Source organism: Plasmodium brasilianum, chromosome 1, assembly GCF_023973825.1.
Source record: "Plasmodium brasilianum strain Bolivian I chromosome 1, whole genome shotgun sequence".
In the NCBI taxonomy this organism is placed as follows: domain Eukaryota; phylum Apicomplexa; class Aconoidasida; order Haemosporida; family Plasmodiidae; genus Plasmodium; species Plasmodium brasilianum.
The window spans coordinates 822,501-840,856 of NC_090114.1; the positions used below are offsets into that span (position 1 = coordinate 822,501).

Genomic DNA, 18,356 nt, shown 5'->3' on the forward strand with positions numbered 1-18,356 from the left:
TATATAAAATGGAAATAGGTTTTCCTTCTGTGTTATTTAGCTGTTGTTAAAAAGAAGGACGAACAGGCTATAACATACATATAAATATGTATCTGTGTACGTGTACGTACATGTAAAAGTACATGAGTAGGAGTAAATAATTTTTTTATATTTATTTATGTATTTAAATTAACATTAATATGAATAATTCTGTTTACATTTATATTTATTCTTATTTTTATTTTATTTAATTATTTTTATTTTTTTCCTAATAAAATGGGGAAAAAGTCAATTCCTCATATAGGTATGTGTTATCTTTAAAAATAATCATCTGTGAAGAAGCACATTCTACATGTAACTTGTACACAAGTATTTCGTGTATAGGCATGCATGAAGTCGTTTACTTAAAATACCGCAAAAAAAATAAGTACTTCATTCTTTTTTTCGAAAAGGAACTCCCCTTTTGAGGAGGTATACATATATATATTATATATATTATGTATATATGGGTATATATATGGGTATATATATGGGTATATATATGGGTACATATATGGGTACATATATGGGTACATATATGGGTACATATATACTTACTAAGCTCTTACTATATCGTACACATATTTGTATTTTTTCTTTTTCTTTTTTTTTTGTTTTTTATTTTTCTACCAACCGCTCAGATGAAGTTTATTTTAAGCAAATTTTGCTAATAAAGCGGTTGTTTAATTGAACGGAGCTCTGTTGACTTTATTATGAAACTGGTATTCCATAAATTTTTCAAAAAAAAAAAAAAAATATATCCAGAAATTATAATAAAATAATTTTACATATCGTAGTAAATATTTAAAAAAAATTATGCACTTTAAAAAAAAGGAATTTTTTTTAATCGAAATAAGGCACATATATAATGCGTGAACATATATTACGTTAACAGATATTACGCAAACAAATGCTACATGAATTTAATGTACATGTACATGTACATATTTTACATGTACATATATATATACATATATATATATATATATATATAATATGTACTCTTGTGGGTGAATTCACAGTAGATATATTATTTTACGTTACAGTTACACATAATTTGCAAGCATATATGTACAGTTCATGACGAAGGGCTGTACGCATATGCTTATGAATTTATGTAAGTATGTATATATACGTGTGTATATCTAAGTATATGCTCGTCCGGTTAAATATGAGCTCGATTGACAAGAATTCTCCGGCTTATTTTTTTATCAAGTTGGGGAAGAAATCATCCATGTTTTTTAAGTTATTTCCTTGTGACTCCTTTATGAATGCATACAGAATTTTTTTGCCTAGCTCTTTTATGTACAAGTTCATAAAATTTTGGTATATTATATTTTTAAGCTGAGGAGGGATAAAATTATGAACAGGTAAGGATAAAAAAAAGAAGTAAAATTATTATGTAAAACATACTCATATGTATGTATATATATATATATATGTACGTATAAATATATCTGAACATATTAATGTTGTATCATCGAGGCGAATGACTTTTTATTTATAAAATGGTCCGCAGCACAATTGTTCCTCTTAATCTGTCATCCCTTTCAGAGTGCACACATGCATACATACTCATATATACACATGCATACATACTCACATATACACATGCATACATACTCACATATACATATGCATACATACTCACATATACATATGCATACATACTCACATATACATATGCATACATACTCACATATACATATGCACATATATAATTAATGTTACCCTAAAGTTTATGTAAAAATCAACGTTTATGCAGTTTTGTTTCTCCTTAATTATCCACCGTGTTATCTGTTAAAAAAAAAAAAAAAAACGGAGATGGAGGTAGAGCCAGTGTTACTCAGGATATACATATAATTTAACATCTCTATTCTTGGTTATACTTAACACAAAAGGTGAGAAGTAGAACAGTTAAGGTACACATAGGTATATACGTATGTATGTATGTATGTATGTATGTATGTATATATGTATGTATATATGTATGTATATACGTATGTATGTATGTATATATGTATGTATGTATATATGTATGTATATATGTATGTATGTATGTATGTGTAAGGTTATTTCCGCCTTACGTGACAATGTCACGGGCAGATATGCAAAATTTAGCAGACACACGAAAAAAGGCAATGGACAAATTATAATAATAATAAAAAAAAAAAAAAAAAAAAAATATATATATAAAAGGAAGTGATGATACACATATATAAATGAAGTAGCTCATTTGAAACTATGAAAAATATCGTTAAGGTGTTATTTCACACTGTCTTTTTGTTTCGTATGTTTGGCTTTTTTTTTCCCCCCCTCTCCCAGTACCAAATGGTTAAATAGTTTTGAATCTTCACTGGAAACCTAAGGGGAAAAAAATAAAAGAAGTCGAAATACGTATGAAATGAAAAAGAAACAACATAAAGCATCATAAAATATCATAACGCATCATAAAATATCATAACGCAGCATAAAATATCATAACGCAGCATAAAATATCATAACGCAGCATAAAATATCATAACGCAGCATAAAATATCATAACGCAGCATAAAATATCATAACGCAGCATAAAATATCATAACGCAGCATAAAGTATCATAACGCAGCATAAAGTATCATAACGCAGCATAAAGTATCATAACGCAGCATAAAGTATCATAACGCAGCATAAAGTATCATAACGCAGCATAAAACATCATAACCATTGCTGGTATACGTAATGACAAAATGTTACTGTGATAGTGGTTGGGTAATTAAATTTTATTATGGAATTATATTTTTCCTTAAAAAGAATGTTTTCTATTTGTAGGATGGCCTTAAAATGTCTCTGTGCTTTTTCTGTTATTTTGCTATCCTGCGGGGTACAAATGGTAGGAGTGTGTACATAATCGGGTATACTTAACTCTTTTTTATAATTCTATTTTTACTTATATGTGTGTGTATATTTTGCACGTATAAAAGGTATGCCACTTACAAAGGTGCACATGCACTTATATCAAAAAACAATTTTTTCCGCACAACTCCTTTTCGGTAACGCCTTTTTCATTTACACCGTACATGTATGCATATATACATGTATAAGTGCTCGTACGTATGTACAGATGTACACTCCTTACAGTAACGTAGGGCAAAAAGTGCTTATACCCGTCCACGTTTAAAACAGTGCAAAAGAATATATGACTTTTACAAACTATATCCACGTTATTTCGGTAAATTATTTCTTTGTTTTTAATAAATTTATTTTGAAATGAAGAAAATCGTCTGTTAAAACTAGTTTTATAAGTATTCATTGAAACTGTGGAAGTAATTTTGGTTAACAGAACGATCCTCATTTTACGGTCAGTGGGGAATTGTGGGGGGAAGTTCAAAAAAATAAAATAAATAAAAAAAAAATAATAAAATAAAATTATAATAAAATAATAAAAAAAAAATAATAAAATAAAATTATAATAAAATAATAAAAAAAATAATAAAATAAAATTATAATAAAATAATAAAAAAAAAATAATAAAATAAAATTATAATAAAATAAAAAAAATAATAATAATAAAATTATAATAAAATAATAAAAAATAATAGTAAAATAATAAAAAATGGAATTATCAAAGGGCGCTCAACAACTTTCTCATATCTGCAAAATAGTAATATAACGAGAGAAGGAGTTTATCAGGTGAGACTTCTCTATTAAAGTTCAATACGCTTGTGACAAGTGCCTGCTTTTCCTGATCACCCAGTTTTAACGAAAAAAGTATAGTGTTGCATTAGAGCGCCGGGAATATCCTTGTATATGTACGTTTGTAAAAGGAATAACAATTAATACGTACATACCTAAGTTACATATATATACATACGTATATAAATACACACCCAATTATGAGTATATACGTACATACGTATGTGCACATGTACCGACACCTTTTTTTTCTTTTGTTTTTTTTCCCCCTCTTCATAAGTATTAACAATATTTGAAGAACAACCTTGATCTTATCGTTGAACATTTTCGTACGAGGGCATTTCCCCCCTTGGTCTTAAACAACTCCTGTATTTACAATTAAAAATTTAGTACTTTAAAGTTTTGCACAACTGTACATGTTATTTACTTTATGTTAGCTGCATGACGTTATGTTATGTTATGTTATAGTGTACCTGTGATATTGCAACAATGAAACTTTAATGCAATTAAATTTTATAAAAATTTTTTTCTCTTTTTTAATATACAAGTGAGGGACGAACGGAAGGAACGAAAAAAAAAAAAAAAAAAAAAAAAAAAAAAGAGGGAGAACGTTTATAAACATTTAAAAAATGGCAATTAAATAAAAAATGCATGAACGGTATATAAACAAAGTAAAGGCAGTACAAACACTCAAAAACGTTAAATTGACAAAACAAATTACGTAAGTAAAAAGAAATTCCGCTAATAAGTACATATGTATTTATAACATATAAAAATAAATACACATTTAAAATGGTTTCATTGTATTTTGTGTTAATGCTCAGAGATAAACTGGAATGAGAAAATTAAAAAATGGTGGAGCAGGAAAGAAAAGAAGAAAAGAAAAAAAAAAAGACGTAATGTCTCAATGCCGCAACGACGTGAAAAAAGATAACATCGCGAAGTGGTAAAAATGTGGAATACGAAAAAAAGCTTGAAATAAAAAGTATATATATGTATATATATACATATACATAATGTGGGTATAAAAAAGTACTAATTTATTTTTTTTTTAAATTACTCAAAAATATGTACAACGGAATGTCAATATAATTACACGGTGGGAGGAAGGGACAATTTGTCATAGAAGGAAAAAAGGATATTAAAAAAAGGATATTGAAAAAAGAATATTGAAAAAAGGATATTGAAAAAAGAATATTGAAAAAAGGATATTGAAAAAAGAATATTGAAAAAAGGATATTGAAAAAAGAATATTGAAAAAAGAATATTGAAAAAAGGATATTGAAAAAAGAATATTGAAAAAAGACAAAAATTAAAAAGAATCGGCATATATATGTATACATATACATATATACATATAAACAGTCACACAGAGTTAATAATAAATCAACGGGTAGGGGGGGAAAGAAACATCAACAATCAAAGTGTTCAGTGTTGAGGGTTAAGAATTACCGAATGCATATCTACATATACATACGTATATAACATGTATATATGCGTATGTATGTACATATGCATAAAAACATATTATATATAATATATATATATATATTATATATTATATATTATATATTATATATATAATTATATATATATATATATATATATATATATACTTATGCATGCGTGTATGTGTTTCGCCAAATGGTGGTTGATAAACAATTTGTAACTTCAAAAGATGAGTAAAAGGTAGATTTAACAAAGAAATGAAATAAAGTAGAGATCAAAAAAAAAAAAAAAAAAAAAAAAAAGGAAGAAAGAAATGGGATGAAAACGAGAAGGAAAGAAAAAGAAAAGGTAAAATTAAAAAACATAAGAAAGAAAAAAAGAGAGTTTGAGAAACAACTATGAGCACAAATTTGGCTATCCAAAAGAGTAAAAAAACTGTACACACGGTATACATATATATATAGAATATCCACATACATATGTGTATGTACACATGCGCACATGGCGTTAACAAACACAATTCGTTCTATTTTCTTCCTTTTTGCCTAACTTCAAATTTTTCGTAACAACACTCAACTCAAGCAAGGACGGGTTATTTAGAATTTGTTGTATTAATTCTTCAAAACAGTATGTTATATTTATGTCATTCTTTGCACTTGTTTCACAAAAAAGCATATTATTTTCAAAAGCGAAATTTTTCCCTTCGTCTTTTGTTACTTCATGATTGGACTTGTCAATTTTATTTGCCACTAACATTTTAATAGCATTTTTATTTGTAGAATACTTGTCTATTTCATGTATCCATACATCTAAGTTTTCAAAGGACTCCCTAACGGTGCAATCGCTGCAAAGAGGGGAACACACCGTGTGTACATAGATATGTATGTATGCACGTATGTATTCACGTATGTATGTATACACGTATGTATGTATGCATGTATGTATGCACGTAAGTATGCACGTAAGTATGCACATAAGTATGCACGTATGTATGTGAACTCGTGCAAAATACAACTAATGGTGTACGTCTTTTTTTTTTCTTTTTCTTTTTTTTTTTTTTTGTTGTACTATACGAGAATTATAGCATGAGCATTTCTATAGTACGCCGATGTTAATGTCCGAAACCTTTCTTGCCCTGCTGTATCCCAAATTCCAACTTTGATCGTTTTATTATCAATTTTTAAGTATTTCACTTTAAAGTCAATTCCTATAAATAAAAAAAAAAAATAAAAATACAGGTAAACAATTATTGGACATATATACAAATCATACATTGTGAAGTAACATGCCACAAAGCTAACGACATCACTATGTTTTTTGCAAAAGGAGCTATTTTTTTTTTTTTTTTTCACTATTTTTTTTCCTTGAGTTTTTTTGCTCTCACCTATGGTAGAAAGGACTTTTTCTTCAAACTGATTATCCGAGTACCTGCATAGTATACTGCTTTTTCCTATATTATTAAAAAAAAAAAAAAAAAAAAAAAAGCAAAAAAGCAAATAAATATGGAAATGCGTTCGCAAAAAAGCAAATAAATATGGAAATGCGTTCGCAAAAAAGCAAATAAATATGGAAATGCGTTCGCAAAAAAGAAAATAAATATAGAAATGCGTTTACAAAATGGGCACATATATATTTCATATTTCATGTGTCACTCTTGGAAGTTATGCGCAGCTAATATCATCCTTGAGAATGTTTTCTGACTTTATATATTTTTATATGAATTATCATCCCATAATTATACATATATATATAATATATATATTATATATATATATATATATATATGTATATATATATATGTATATACGCATAAATGTATATATTATCTTTATTACGAATCAGAAAAAATTATTACTCACCTACACTGGAATCACCCACTAATAGCAGTTTTAGCAAGTAATCATACTTATTCTTATTTTTCATTTTTTATTTTTGAAGTACAAAAAAAAAAAAAAAAAAAAAAAAAAAAAAAATTGGGTATTATATATGGAAAAACAATAAAATTTAAAAAAAAAAAAAAAAAAAAAAAATTACAAATAATACAAATGACACAAATGACACAAATGCACATAATACAAATAATACAAATATTTACAAAACAGGCCAATATATAATATCTTTAAATTCATGTTTGAAAAAAAAAAAAAAAAAAAAAAGAAGGAAAGAAAGAAATAACGGAAGAACAAACGAACGAAAGAAAGAACAGAGAACTAATTAGTTAATTATCCTTTTATTATTATATTATTATTTTTTATTATGCGTTTGGTATGGCGCATCACATCGAAGTCAAAAAGCAGTTTTACGTTCGTCCTCATATTCTAAGAATTTGCTACAAGGATATTACTATATATATATACAATGTGATATATATAATAATATATGTATACAATATTACATACATGTAAACAGCACAATATGTATATTGCTTTGATGTAACAATAAAATGCGTACTTTACGTATATATGTATAATACAATACAACACGAATATTACGTATATTTACATATATATATATATAATATATATATATATATATATTTATACATATTTATATATATTTATGTATTTATATATATTTATGTATTTATATATATTTATGTATTTATATATGAATTTATAAGTATGTATGTATGTATTTATATATATATATATATATATAAAAATATATAAATAAATATACCTAACAATTTTTAGTTTATTTTTTTTTTATATTCTTCATTTTTTTTTTTCCTGCAATTTTTGCAAGTTGCAGAAGCGCATATAAAAATGTACATATAAATATAATCATGTATAATATAACTACATATAAATATAATCATGTATAATATAACTACATATTAATATAATCATGTATAATATAACTACATATAAATATAATCATGTATATAATTACATTTACATATACATGTTTAGATATATATATAAATATATAATACAATAATATACATTCATAAATTAAATGCATACAGTAATATAAATACATATATATGCATATACTACGTACATGTACATGTATATATATATGTATATATACTTAAAATAAATACGTACATGTGAATACTTCCATGTTTACAATGTCAAATGTACCGAGTATAGGGCATAAGGGAAAAATAAAAAATTTTAGTAATCTTTGTTGTTACATGACAATAGGGTACTATAAGTTTTGCTCTTCACTTTATATACGTACCTCTCATAATTATTACTGCATATATATGTATAATACATGACTATTATTTTACTCCACATTTTTTACTTATTTTTTCCCCTATATTTTTATCATTTTTTCACGCCTTTTTTTTTTCGAAATATTTTGCTGTTTTTCTTTTTTATTTCTTCTTATTTTTTCTCATTTTATTTTATTATTTTTTTTTTTTTTTTTATTTCACGCCGCCCAACATTTTTTATTTAGTTTATTTCTCTTCACGTTGCCTCTTATTCTTTTCTTTCGTCGCTTAACAATGCGTACATATTTTTGCTAAACAATTTCGGGGCGTATCATAACATACATTTTTGTAGTATGGAAAAAAGTACATTCGTGTGTTTATATATCATGTTTGTATATGAATATGCGTAAATAGGCATGTATATATATATATATATATATATACATATAATATGTATATATTTATACGCACATGCTTAGGAATATATTTATAGTTATGCGCCTACCTATGCATAACATCGAACTAAAATGCTAAGTAGTAAAACAGGCACTTTAAAAAAATGAATAATGATAAAAAGACATGCTCTAATCCTTTTTTTTTTTCTAATTTTTTAATTTTTTCCATTTTGGTATAACAAGCAAATGTACCAAATTTTTGTTCATTAAAAATGCAAAGTTATTAAATAGGAGGGGAATGGGATGAAATTATGCGGAAAAGGGAAAAAAAAAAAAAAAAAAATGAAAGCAGAAGAAAAGAAAAGAAAAGAAAAGAATATGAATAATAAAAAAGGAGAAAATAAACGAAACGAAACAAAAATGACGAGAAAAATATTGCTTTCCCGTCGAAGGACACATGTAATAGTACACTCTACATGTAACACTGTTTAAGAAGCAGAAACAGTGCACATACTTGTACATAAGCAAGTATGTACGTATATGTACCGATACATGTACTATGATCAAATTTTAAAATAAGATTTACAAAAAGAGTTTTTGTGAAGGCACTGGGGTGCTACCTGGTCATGCGGATGTTTCGCTATTTGCATATGCATGTCCACTCACGTATGCATTTATGTACACGCGTGCGTGCCTTCCTGTTCTGTAGCATCCTTCAACAGTTCAACAGTTCAACAGTTCAACAGTTCAACATTTGGTGCAAAATGGTATCTGTACGAATATATCATTAAACAGAGGAAGAATAATTATCTTTATCCTAAACCCCTCCTTCCCCCATGCTTTAACACGTATAACTGTTTTTGACAAAAAAAAAGTTGTAAGTCATGAGGGTTAGTAACTACAAGTTAAGCAGGACATATACACACACATATATATATATATATATATATATATATATATATACATATACATGTTTACAGATACGGTAGCCCCCCTCTAAACGTATTAACAGAACGGTCCTTGCTAAATAGATCCTCACTAAGCACAGTAACTCCTGCCACTACAACTCTGTGCATATTGCGTTAATAATAAAGAAATAATTTTAAGTGCTGCAGAAGTGGATTGAAAGTACACAAAAAAAAAAAAAAAGAGAGAAAATACTCAGCAGTTATATATAATTTGACACATTACATGTACGTACAATTGTATATTATTATCAACCCGTTCTTTCCACACGTTTTGGTAGTACTCCTAACGATTTTTCTTGTCTTCCCCTGTACTTATGTATATGTCGAAAAATTTTTGAAAATTTTTTCCAAGATAATTATTGTTTAAAGAACTATCGTTAATGCACTCATTTGTTATAAGTGATAAATCAACCATTCCATTGGATTTCATATTTTTTTGTAAAATTTCTTGTTTAATGTTTTTATAACAGTTCGTAGCATCGGCTAAAGAAAGGGTAGTTGGCGGTTTTAAAAGAAGACTAGCTAATTTATATCCCAAGTAATGAAATAAGATTAAAAAAAAAAAAAAAAAAAAGATAATTTCATCTGAATATATTCAATTATAATCCAACTCAAACTCATAAATGGCCCACTAACTATATGCGCTCGTCTACTTGAATATAAGGATATAATTTGTGTAAATATTAAATTTATTTGAATAGGATAAGATAAGAAATCCTTTGTAAACAAATATATATATAATAAGACATAACTTAAAAAAGAACATATACACTCATTTATGTATGTGTCCATTATAATAGATGAATACAAATCCATATTGTTCAAAAAAAGTTTATCATAATATTTATTCCCCATGTTATGATATGGACAGGTAATTATTAACATGTTCATAAAAAACTTTCTTAAAAATCCGGGCATATGAGGATACACAAATGATGTCATAAACGATCTGTTCTTTTCAATTTTGTGCTCATGAATTAGTTCAATTATCTTTTTGCTTAACGGAGTGTTGCTACTCCCCTTTCCCAAAGCTTTTATCACCGACAGATACAGCAATGTACCAACTATGTTGGACGCTATTGTTACTAGTGCCTCTTCTGCAAAGTAGAAAGCAAAAAATGGAGCAAAATATATGGGAAGTGGGGAAATGAATGGGAAGTGGGGAAATGAATGGGAAGTGGGGAAATGAATGGGAAGTGGGGAAATGAATGGGAAGTGGGAAAATGAATGGGAAGTGGGAAAATGAATGGGAAGTGGGAAAATGAATGGGAAGTGGGAAAATGAATGGGAAGTGGGGAAATGAATGGGAAGTGGGGAAATGAATGGGAAAAAGGAAATTAACAAATGGAAAATTTCAAATTGGAAAGGGTACATAGGCGGGGTAAAAATAGCACATGGAAGAAATGCCCACTTGTTTGGGGGGGAGTTGGGCTTTTACCATATGCACGCTACTAACATACATATGAATGACTTCTATTTTTTTTTTTTTTTTTTTTTTTTTTTTTTTGGAGCTATTTACTTCTATTTATAAAATTAAATTTGTTCTTGAGGAGGTGGAAAAAGGGATCTCCATCATACCCCGCCGTACAGTAGCGAAACCATATGAATAGGATAATAGTATACTTAATTGAAGCTGTGGCCATACTATTTCTGTAATCATATTCAGTCACTTTGGATAAGATATATATAAACTTATCAATGATTTCATTAAAAATAAGAATAAAAAAATAATATAAAAATGTGTTTATAATATAACCTAAGGACAAAGATATGGTGTTAAAATAACTCTTAAAAAACTCATGTTTTACATCCTTTACATCCTTTACATCCTTTACATCCTTTATATCCTTTACATTTTTTTCTTTTATTTCTTTTATTTCTTCCTTTGAACTTTTTCGACTTGCAATTTTCTGTTTTAATTTTTTTGTAATTTTTAGTGACTGCTCATATATATTGCTATCATTTTGCGTCGTGCTCATTTTTATAAAAGTATTAATTTGGGGCGTGGAAATGTGAAAACGGAAAATATGGAAGAAAAGAAAGGAAATTTCTTTTTTATTTTTTTTTTATTTTTTTCCTTTCCTTTTGTTTTATTTATCTCCTTTCCTTTTGTTTTATTTTTCTCCTTTCCTTTTGTTTTATTTTTCTCCTTTCCTTTTGTTTTATTTTTCTCCTTTTCTTTTGTTTTATTTTTCTCCTTTCCTTTTGTTTTATTTTTCTCCTTTTCTTTTGTTTTATTTTTCTCCTTTCCTTTTGTTTTATTTTTCTCCTTTTCTTTTGTTTTATTTTTCTCCTTTCCTTTTGTTTTATTTTTCTCCTTTTCTTTTGTTTTATTTTTCTCCTTTCCTTTTGTTTTATTTTTCTCCTTTTCTTTTGTTTTATTTTTCTCCTTTCCTTTTGTTTTATTTTTCTCCTTTCCTTTTGTTTTATTTTTCTCCTTTCCTTTCCTTTCCTTTTTTTTTTTTTTTTTTTTTTCACCCAAAAACTTTAAAATTAAAAAACGAAGCAGTAACACTCGTGCCTATTTTAATAGCTCGACGTTTTGCAGCTTCGCTTTATACCTATTTTCATTTTTATATATCTACAAGGAAAGCGATATGCATTTATTCATTATACTCTCCTTCGCACAATACTTTGAGGATCTGCATTTACATGTTTCCACCTTACAGAAAATAAGAAAATTTAATTTGTTTTGTGTACATATATATTTAAAAGGCAGTGCATTTTTTTTTTTTTTTTTTTTTTTTTTTTTTTTTTTTGCCCCTCCCCGTTCCAGCACAAAATGCACATAAAAAAACAAAAAAGAAAAAAAAATTAAGAAAAAAATTAAAAAATTTTAAAAATAAAGTAAAACAAAGTAAAATAAAATAATCATGCTGTACCATAATGTTTACGCATACGCATCATGCATATGTTCGTGTGCATTTTCTTTTTTCTCCTAACACCTTTAAAAGAGGCAAAGCTTGCGGCAAACTAATTTCAGCTCGTACGTTATATGCACGTATGGACTAAGTACATAAGTATGCAAATACGTATGTATGCATATGTGCCATAACAACGTACATCATTTATTCGTACGTTCTTTTCATCCCTTCTCTTTCAGATAAAATAAACGAATGGTCCTTTTTTTTTTTTTTTTTTTTTTTTTTTAATGCTTCACATAAACGTGGTCGTTTGTTCTTACTTAATGACGAATGAATCATCAGTTAGAAAATAAAAAAAAAAAAAAAAAAAAAAAAAAAATTAAGCTCCAATGTTGCAGTTGAGTAACAGGATTAAATGACTATAATAAACAAAATTTTTTTTTTCCATTTTTTTTTTTGAATTTATTTTAAATGTAAGGGAAGCTTTCACTTGCAAAATATTATCTCCACGTAGAAGTTGATACGACGACTGTTCTCGCCTGTACTCGTGCATAAATCTGTATATATATATATATATATATATATATATATAAGTACGTATGCATGCGTAGGCACGTATGTTATGAGGAGGCGTGTACGTGGGCAGGCCCCGTTCTCTCAGCAAACATGCAATTCCATCCGTTGTTGAGAAGAAGCATGCCATAAGCACATTAAAGTATACTATTTCTATGTGACAATACGAGCGAAACTGTTCATATGAATGAATATTGTTTTTTCCGGAAATTATGGTTAAGAATAGAACTTTTTATTTTCTCTTTATTCTCTTTCTTTTTACTCATTTTTGGAAAAAAATTTAGAACTACATTTTGCTTTGTACTTCTTCCCGTGTAGCATCTTTTAAAAATTTGAACAGTTCAATTAAATATAATAAAAACGTTAAATTCAAAGTGCAGAATGTGTATGAGCATATACAAACTCAAGTGCATATAAACATAGTATTGAACAATATAAAAGGCATAGACAATATATGTGCACACGGAAACGGCTTAATGTGCTTATGTATTTATCAACACATACACACTTATCTTGCGCTTTGAACGAGGTACTAATGTGGAAGAGAGCATGTATAAGGATACGTGACTGTAGTTATATGACCGCAAAAGAAAATAAAAATAAAATTAAAAATATTAAAAAAATTAAAAAAGTTATAAATATGATTAATTTATACATAGCAAAATATGATTAATTTATACATAGCAAAATATGATTAATTTATACATAGCAAAATATGATTAATTTATACATAGCAAAATATGATTAATTTATACATAGCAAAATATGATTAATTTATACATAGCAAAATATGTTTAAATTAAACTAGCAAAATATGATTAAATTATACATAGCAAAATATGTTTAAATTAAACTAGCAAAATATGATTAAATTATACATAGCAGAATAAATCAGGCTCATTACAACAGAATAAATCGAGCTCACTATTGCCCAAATGATCAGCTGCGCGCGCCCCATCGGGAGCTTGAACGATCTGTTTGACGAAGACGAAAAGAAGGAACAAGAAGAAAAAATATATTTCAACGAATTGAATGTTCCTATAGAAATAATTAATCGTTTAGCAGAATTAGGTGTTATGTACCCATCTCAAATACAATCCTTAACATTGAAAAAGGCATTTAATAAAAATAATATGATCATTCAGTCTAAAAATGGTACAGGTAAGAGTTTTTCCATTTGCATAATTTTGGCTAGTCAGCTATTCTTAAAAATGAAAGAGAAAAAAAAAAAAAAATGCACACACGTGTACAGGAAAAAGTGCCCGCAAAAATTGAAGAACAAATTCAGAAATGTAAAAATATAATGAGTGAAAAGAGTGGAGATACATCCGATAAACAAACGGATAGGAATTCTGTAGAGGCATATCCTAATGAAAAAAATCATTTTCATCAAAATTTCAATGTTTTTCATTTTTCTTTATGCTTCTACGGTGTGATACTTGTTCCTACGCGTGAACTATGTGTGCAACTTTATGATAATATGAATAAAATTTGTAATTATTTAATATTTGAGGAAAAGGATTCTAAGGACAATCATTCAGACAAAATAAATTGGTATAATAATAAACCCTCTACTCTTAGCAGCTCAATTGAAGGAGAACAAATGCAAATTGATATAAAAACGAATAATGAGTTTTTTAAAATAAAGTCTATAATATTATATGGGGGAACTAACGTTTTTGAAAATATAATAAATATGTTTACATTTTTACCAAACATTATTATATCCACACCTGGACGATTAAAACATGTTTTGAGTATATTTGCAAAATTAAGAATGCACATAAAAAATGAATATTACTCTGATAAGAATGTTAATGAATATTTCGAAATTTCTTATTTAAATATTCTGAACGTTTTACTTAAAAAATTAATTATTGATGAAATGGATGCATTACTAGAAGATCAATTCCACGAACAAATGAAAATCATTCTCAAATGTTTAATAACTCCTCGAACACAAGTCCTGTGCTACAGCTCTACTTATCTTGAGTATGCAATAAGCTCCTTTGTTAAAAATGTAGACGCATATGATCATAGTTACCTATCCAGGATCAGTACCATCCGGGTGGAACAGCCACAGGAGATGCCTGCAAAGAATACGTATACAGAAAAGGATTACATAACTAATGATTTCTCGAACAATGCTCACCATATAAGTGATACATGTCCAGTGTGCATCAATGATACCGAAGGAGGAGGAAGCGCCGTTCGGGGGGATCAAGAGGAGAAAATATTGCAGAAATGCGAAAAAGGGTGTGAACAAAATTGCGCAGAAAAGTATGAACAGAATTGCTTAAATACGGAGGTGCAAAACGTGTGTGCAAATTTTGCGCCTACTGGGGCTGAAAAAAAAGCTGATATTGTTATAACAGCAACTAGCGAAAAGGGAAGATATGCAAAGGATAGTCCGAAAATCCGAAAAGCAGACATATGTGAATACGACAGTAGCAACGTCATATGTGCGAGTAATGACGTAAGGAGCAAATGCATTTGTAGCCCCACACATATTGCGAAACGGAGCAATAAAAAAATAAAAAAAAAAAAGAAAAAAAAAAAAAAGAAAAATAAAAATAAAAATAACTACAATAAAATGTCGAGTGGTTTAGAAAACTTGGAAAAAATATTGCAAGATGAAAGTATTTTAAACAAGAAGGGAGTCATTCAGTATGTTATAAGAAAGCTAATTAAGGAAAAACAAAAGATACCCATTTATGCTAAAAGAAAGAGAGAATTTGAGTTTATTCAAGCATGTACATCTGTCATTATTCACTCCAAAAGAAGAAGAGAAAAGGGTAAGAGGAAGTACACCACTGTCAAAGAAACTGAAAATAAGGAAATGACTGAGCCTTTTATGGAGAATGCTACCTCGGTAGGTATGAAAAATGTGGAAAAATCAGATGAAGGAGACAAGAGCTTACATCCAATTGTAGACATAGAAAATGAAAAGTTTTTCCAAGTGTTTAAATCAAGTAAGGACAACCCGAGTGAACAATTAGATTCACCCGTTCTGCTGAACATAAAGCATTGTTTTATTACAATAAATAATGAAAATTTGAATAAAAAAGAGGAATTAAAATATAAAATGAAAGTATTATTAAAAATAATTAAAGAGATAAAATTTAATCAATGCTTTTTATTTATAAACAACACATATGAGGGTATACAAATTACAAAAATGTTAAACAAGTATAACATTTCGTCTTATTATACTAGTTCAAGAATTGAACACAATGAAAGAATTGAACTTTTCAAAAATTTTAGAAATAATCAATTAAAAATAGTTGTATGTACGGATGTAATGAGTAGAGGAATAGACAACATTGTATGTGACTTGGTTATAAATTTCGATATTCCACAAAGTAAAGAAACGTATATTCATAGGTCAGGCAGATGTGGTAGATATGGGAAAAAAGGTCTGTGCATAAGTTTATGTAATTATTCTGACTACAATTATTTATATTATTTTAAATATCAGCTAAAATTACATGTTCATGATTTTCATTATATTTGCAACTCATTAAAGAATATGGAAGAAACTCAGAAAAGTTGTAGCTCATATGTGGACAGAGCAGATGGATGTGAGGAAGTAGTAAAATGCAAAGAAGATGAAAAAGATGGTACAGTTTGTTACTCGGATGGTCTTGTCCCTGCATGTAGGAGTAGTGGAAATATCTTTTGTGAGGGTACAAACAGGTGGTCCATTGAAGAGGACCATGCAGGAGAGAGTTACTTACATAACGGGGAAGCAACTATGACGGTAGTTAGCGGAGTGGGCTATTCAGAAACAAAAGCAGTGAATGAGCAAGAAGCCAAAGAAGTGGGTAGGGAAATGGTTCAAGGAGGGTATTCCCCAAGCAACATCCTTATCTCTAAATCGTCTGAAGAGGATATGGGGAAGGAAACCCAAGAATATTGGCAAAATAAATATAAAAATAAGATGAGAAGGTCCATTAAAATTTTCATAAAAGGTTTTTATGCAAAAGACGTAAACATAATTGAAAGGAAAGATAAGAACACTAGTGGCGTTTATTTAAAAATATATTTTAAAAAGCTAGTAACAAAATTAAAAATTGTAAAAGACCAAGTAACATTTTATTTTTTATTACCAAATGACAATATAAATTTTTTTGAAAATATTAGTATAATTCCACATGAGTCTAGCTTAATTATATATTTCCATTTTTATAAAAAAATAAAAATATATTACAGGAACTTTTACCGATTACATGTTTTAAATATGAAAAAAAAAAGGAAATATTATGAATCAAATTTTTGCTTATTCTTTTTTTGCAACTCAAATAATTACCTAGTTTTAAAACTTTTTTATACTTTGCTTTTTTTTTTTAAATATTATAAATATCCACTTAAAGAGCAAATTGCACCTATTTTATTGCATGTTCAGGCAAAAAAAAATAAAAAGGCAGAGAAGAAGACGCGAGGGGGGAGGCGCAACAAATGGAATTCATTGGCAAAGGTCAACTCGAGGAGGAAGTACAATTATGCTTCGGATAGCTTCTTATTATTAAATCAAATGCAGAAAAAAAGGAACAGGCGAAGAGGGTACGAAACGGATGGATTGGATGAAAATATTTCAAGTCTTATGCAGGAAAAAGAATTAAAAGGAAGAAGAACTCTTGATGAAGCACATTCCCCTCCTTCTCATCATCTTCCAAACAACAGCAATGACAAATTGCATCATTTGAGTGGCAAATCACTTAACATATTAAATTGTAGTGACTTCCCAATTGACATTTTGGACTATAATATGCTAGCCAAAAAGGAAGACATAAAAATTAATACCTTATTATTGGAAAATGTTCTGAACAGTTCATGTGTTAATACATATGAAAAAAATATGTTAAGGAAATTTTCTGACAAATGTAAAGAAATATACTGTAAAAATGATGATCAGGAAATAGTTAAAAATATGAACAATATAATATCACTACAAATTTTCCTCAATTGGAATATTAATGAAAATGCAAATGCGCTCAAGAGCATTTTTTTGCAAAATCATGTACAGTTGCACGCTGACAATTGAGGCGGGAAGTTAGTAGGGGGGAAGAATAAAAAAAAAAAAAAAATAATAATAATAATAATAATAATAATAATAATAATAATAATAATAATAATAATAATAAATAAGTTAAAATAAATATAACAAAATGAACATAACAGAATAAATAAAACAAAATTAAAGAGATAAAATAGATAAAATAAAAAGACCTCATAACGAGTATAAATGTA

At 27.7% G+C, this 18,356-nt stretch overlaps 4 protein-coding genes across 4 annotated transcripts; 1 reads left to right on the top strand and 3 right to left on the bottom strand.

The window, feature by feature from the left end:
• Positions 1-1,218: 1,218 nt before the first annotated feature.
• On the bottom strand, positions 1,219-3,353 carry MKS88_000500 (uncharacterized protein; the record flags this gene model as incomplete). Its single annotated transcript, XM_067216095.1, has 5 exons — positions 1,219-1,362; positions 1,750-1,815; positions 2,347-2,382; positions 2,756-2,875; positions 3,138-3,353. The coding sequence occupies 5 exons, from the start codon at positions 3,351-3,353 to the stop codon at positions 1,219-1,221; spliced, it is 582 nt and encodes a 193-aa protein (XP_067075736.1).
• A 2,297-nt stretch (positions 3,354-5,650) lies between these two features.
• Positions 5,651-7,066, bottom strand: MKS88_000501 (uncharacterized protein; the record flags this gene model as incomplete). Its single annotated transcript, XM_067216105.1, has 4 exons — positions 5,651-5,987; positions 6,269-6,350; positions 6,528-6,593; positions 7,003-7,066. 4 exons carry the CDS (start codon positions 7,064-7,066, stop codon positions 5,651-5,653), a joined length of 549 nt encoding a protein of 182 aa, XP_067075737.1.
• Positions 7,067-9,739: 2,673 nt separating this feature from the next.
• Positions 9,740-12,317, bottom strand: MKS88_000502 (uncharacterized protein; the record flags this gene model as incomplete). Its single annotated transcript, XM_067216116.1, has 6 exons — positions 9,740-9,810; positions 9,958-10,152; positions 10,440-10,766; positions 11,189-11,579; positions 11,690-12,154; positions 12,303-12,317. 6 exons carry the CDS (start codon positions 12,315-12,317, stop codon positions 9,740-9,742), a joined length of 1,464 nt encoding a protein of 487 aa, XP_067075738.1.
• Positions 12,318-14,041: 1,724 nt separating this feature from the next.
• On the top strand, positions 14,042-18,150 carry MKS88_000503 (DNA helicase PSH3; the record flags this gene model as incomplete). Its single annotated transcript, XM_067216127.1, has 2 exons — positions 14,042-14,267; positions 14,384-18,150. 2 exons carry the CDS (start codon positions 14,042-14,044, stop codon positions 18,148-18,150), a joined length of 3,993 nt encoding a protein of 1,330 aa, XP_067075739.1.
• Between the last annotated feature and the right edge of the window lie 206 nt (positions 18,151-18,356).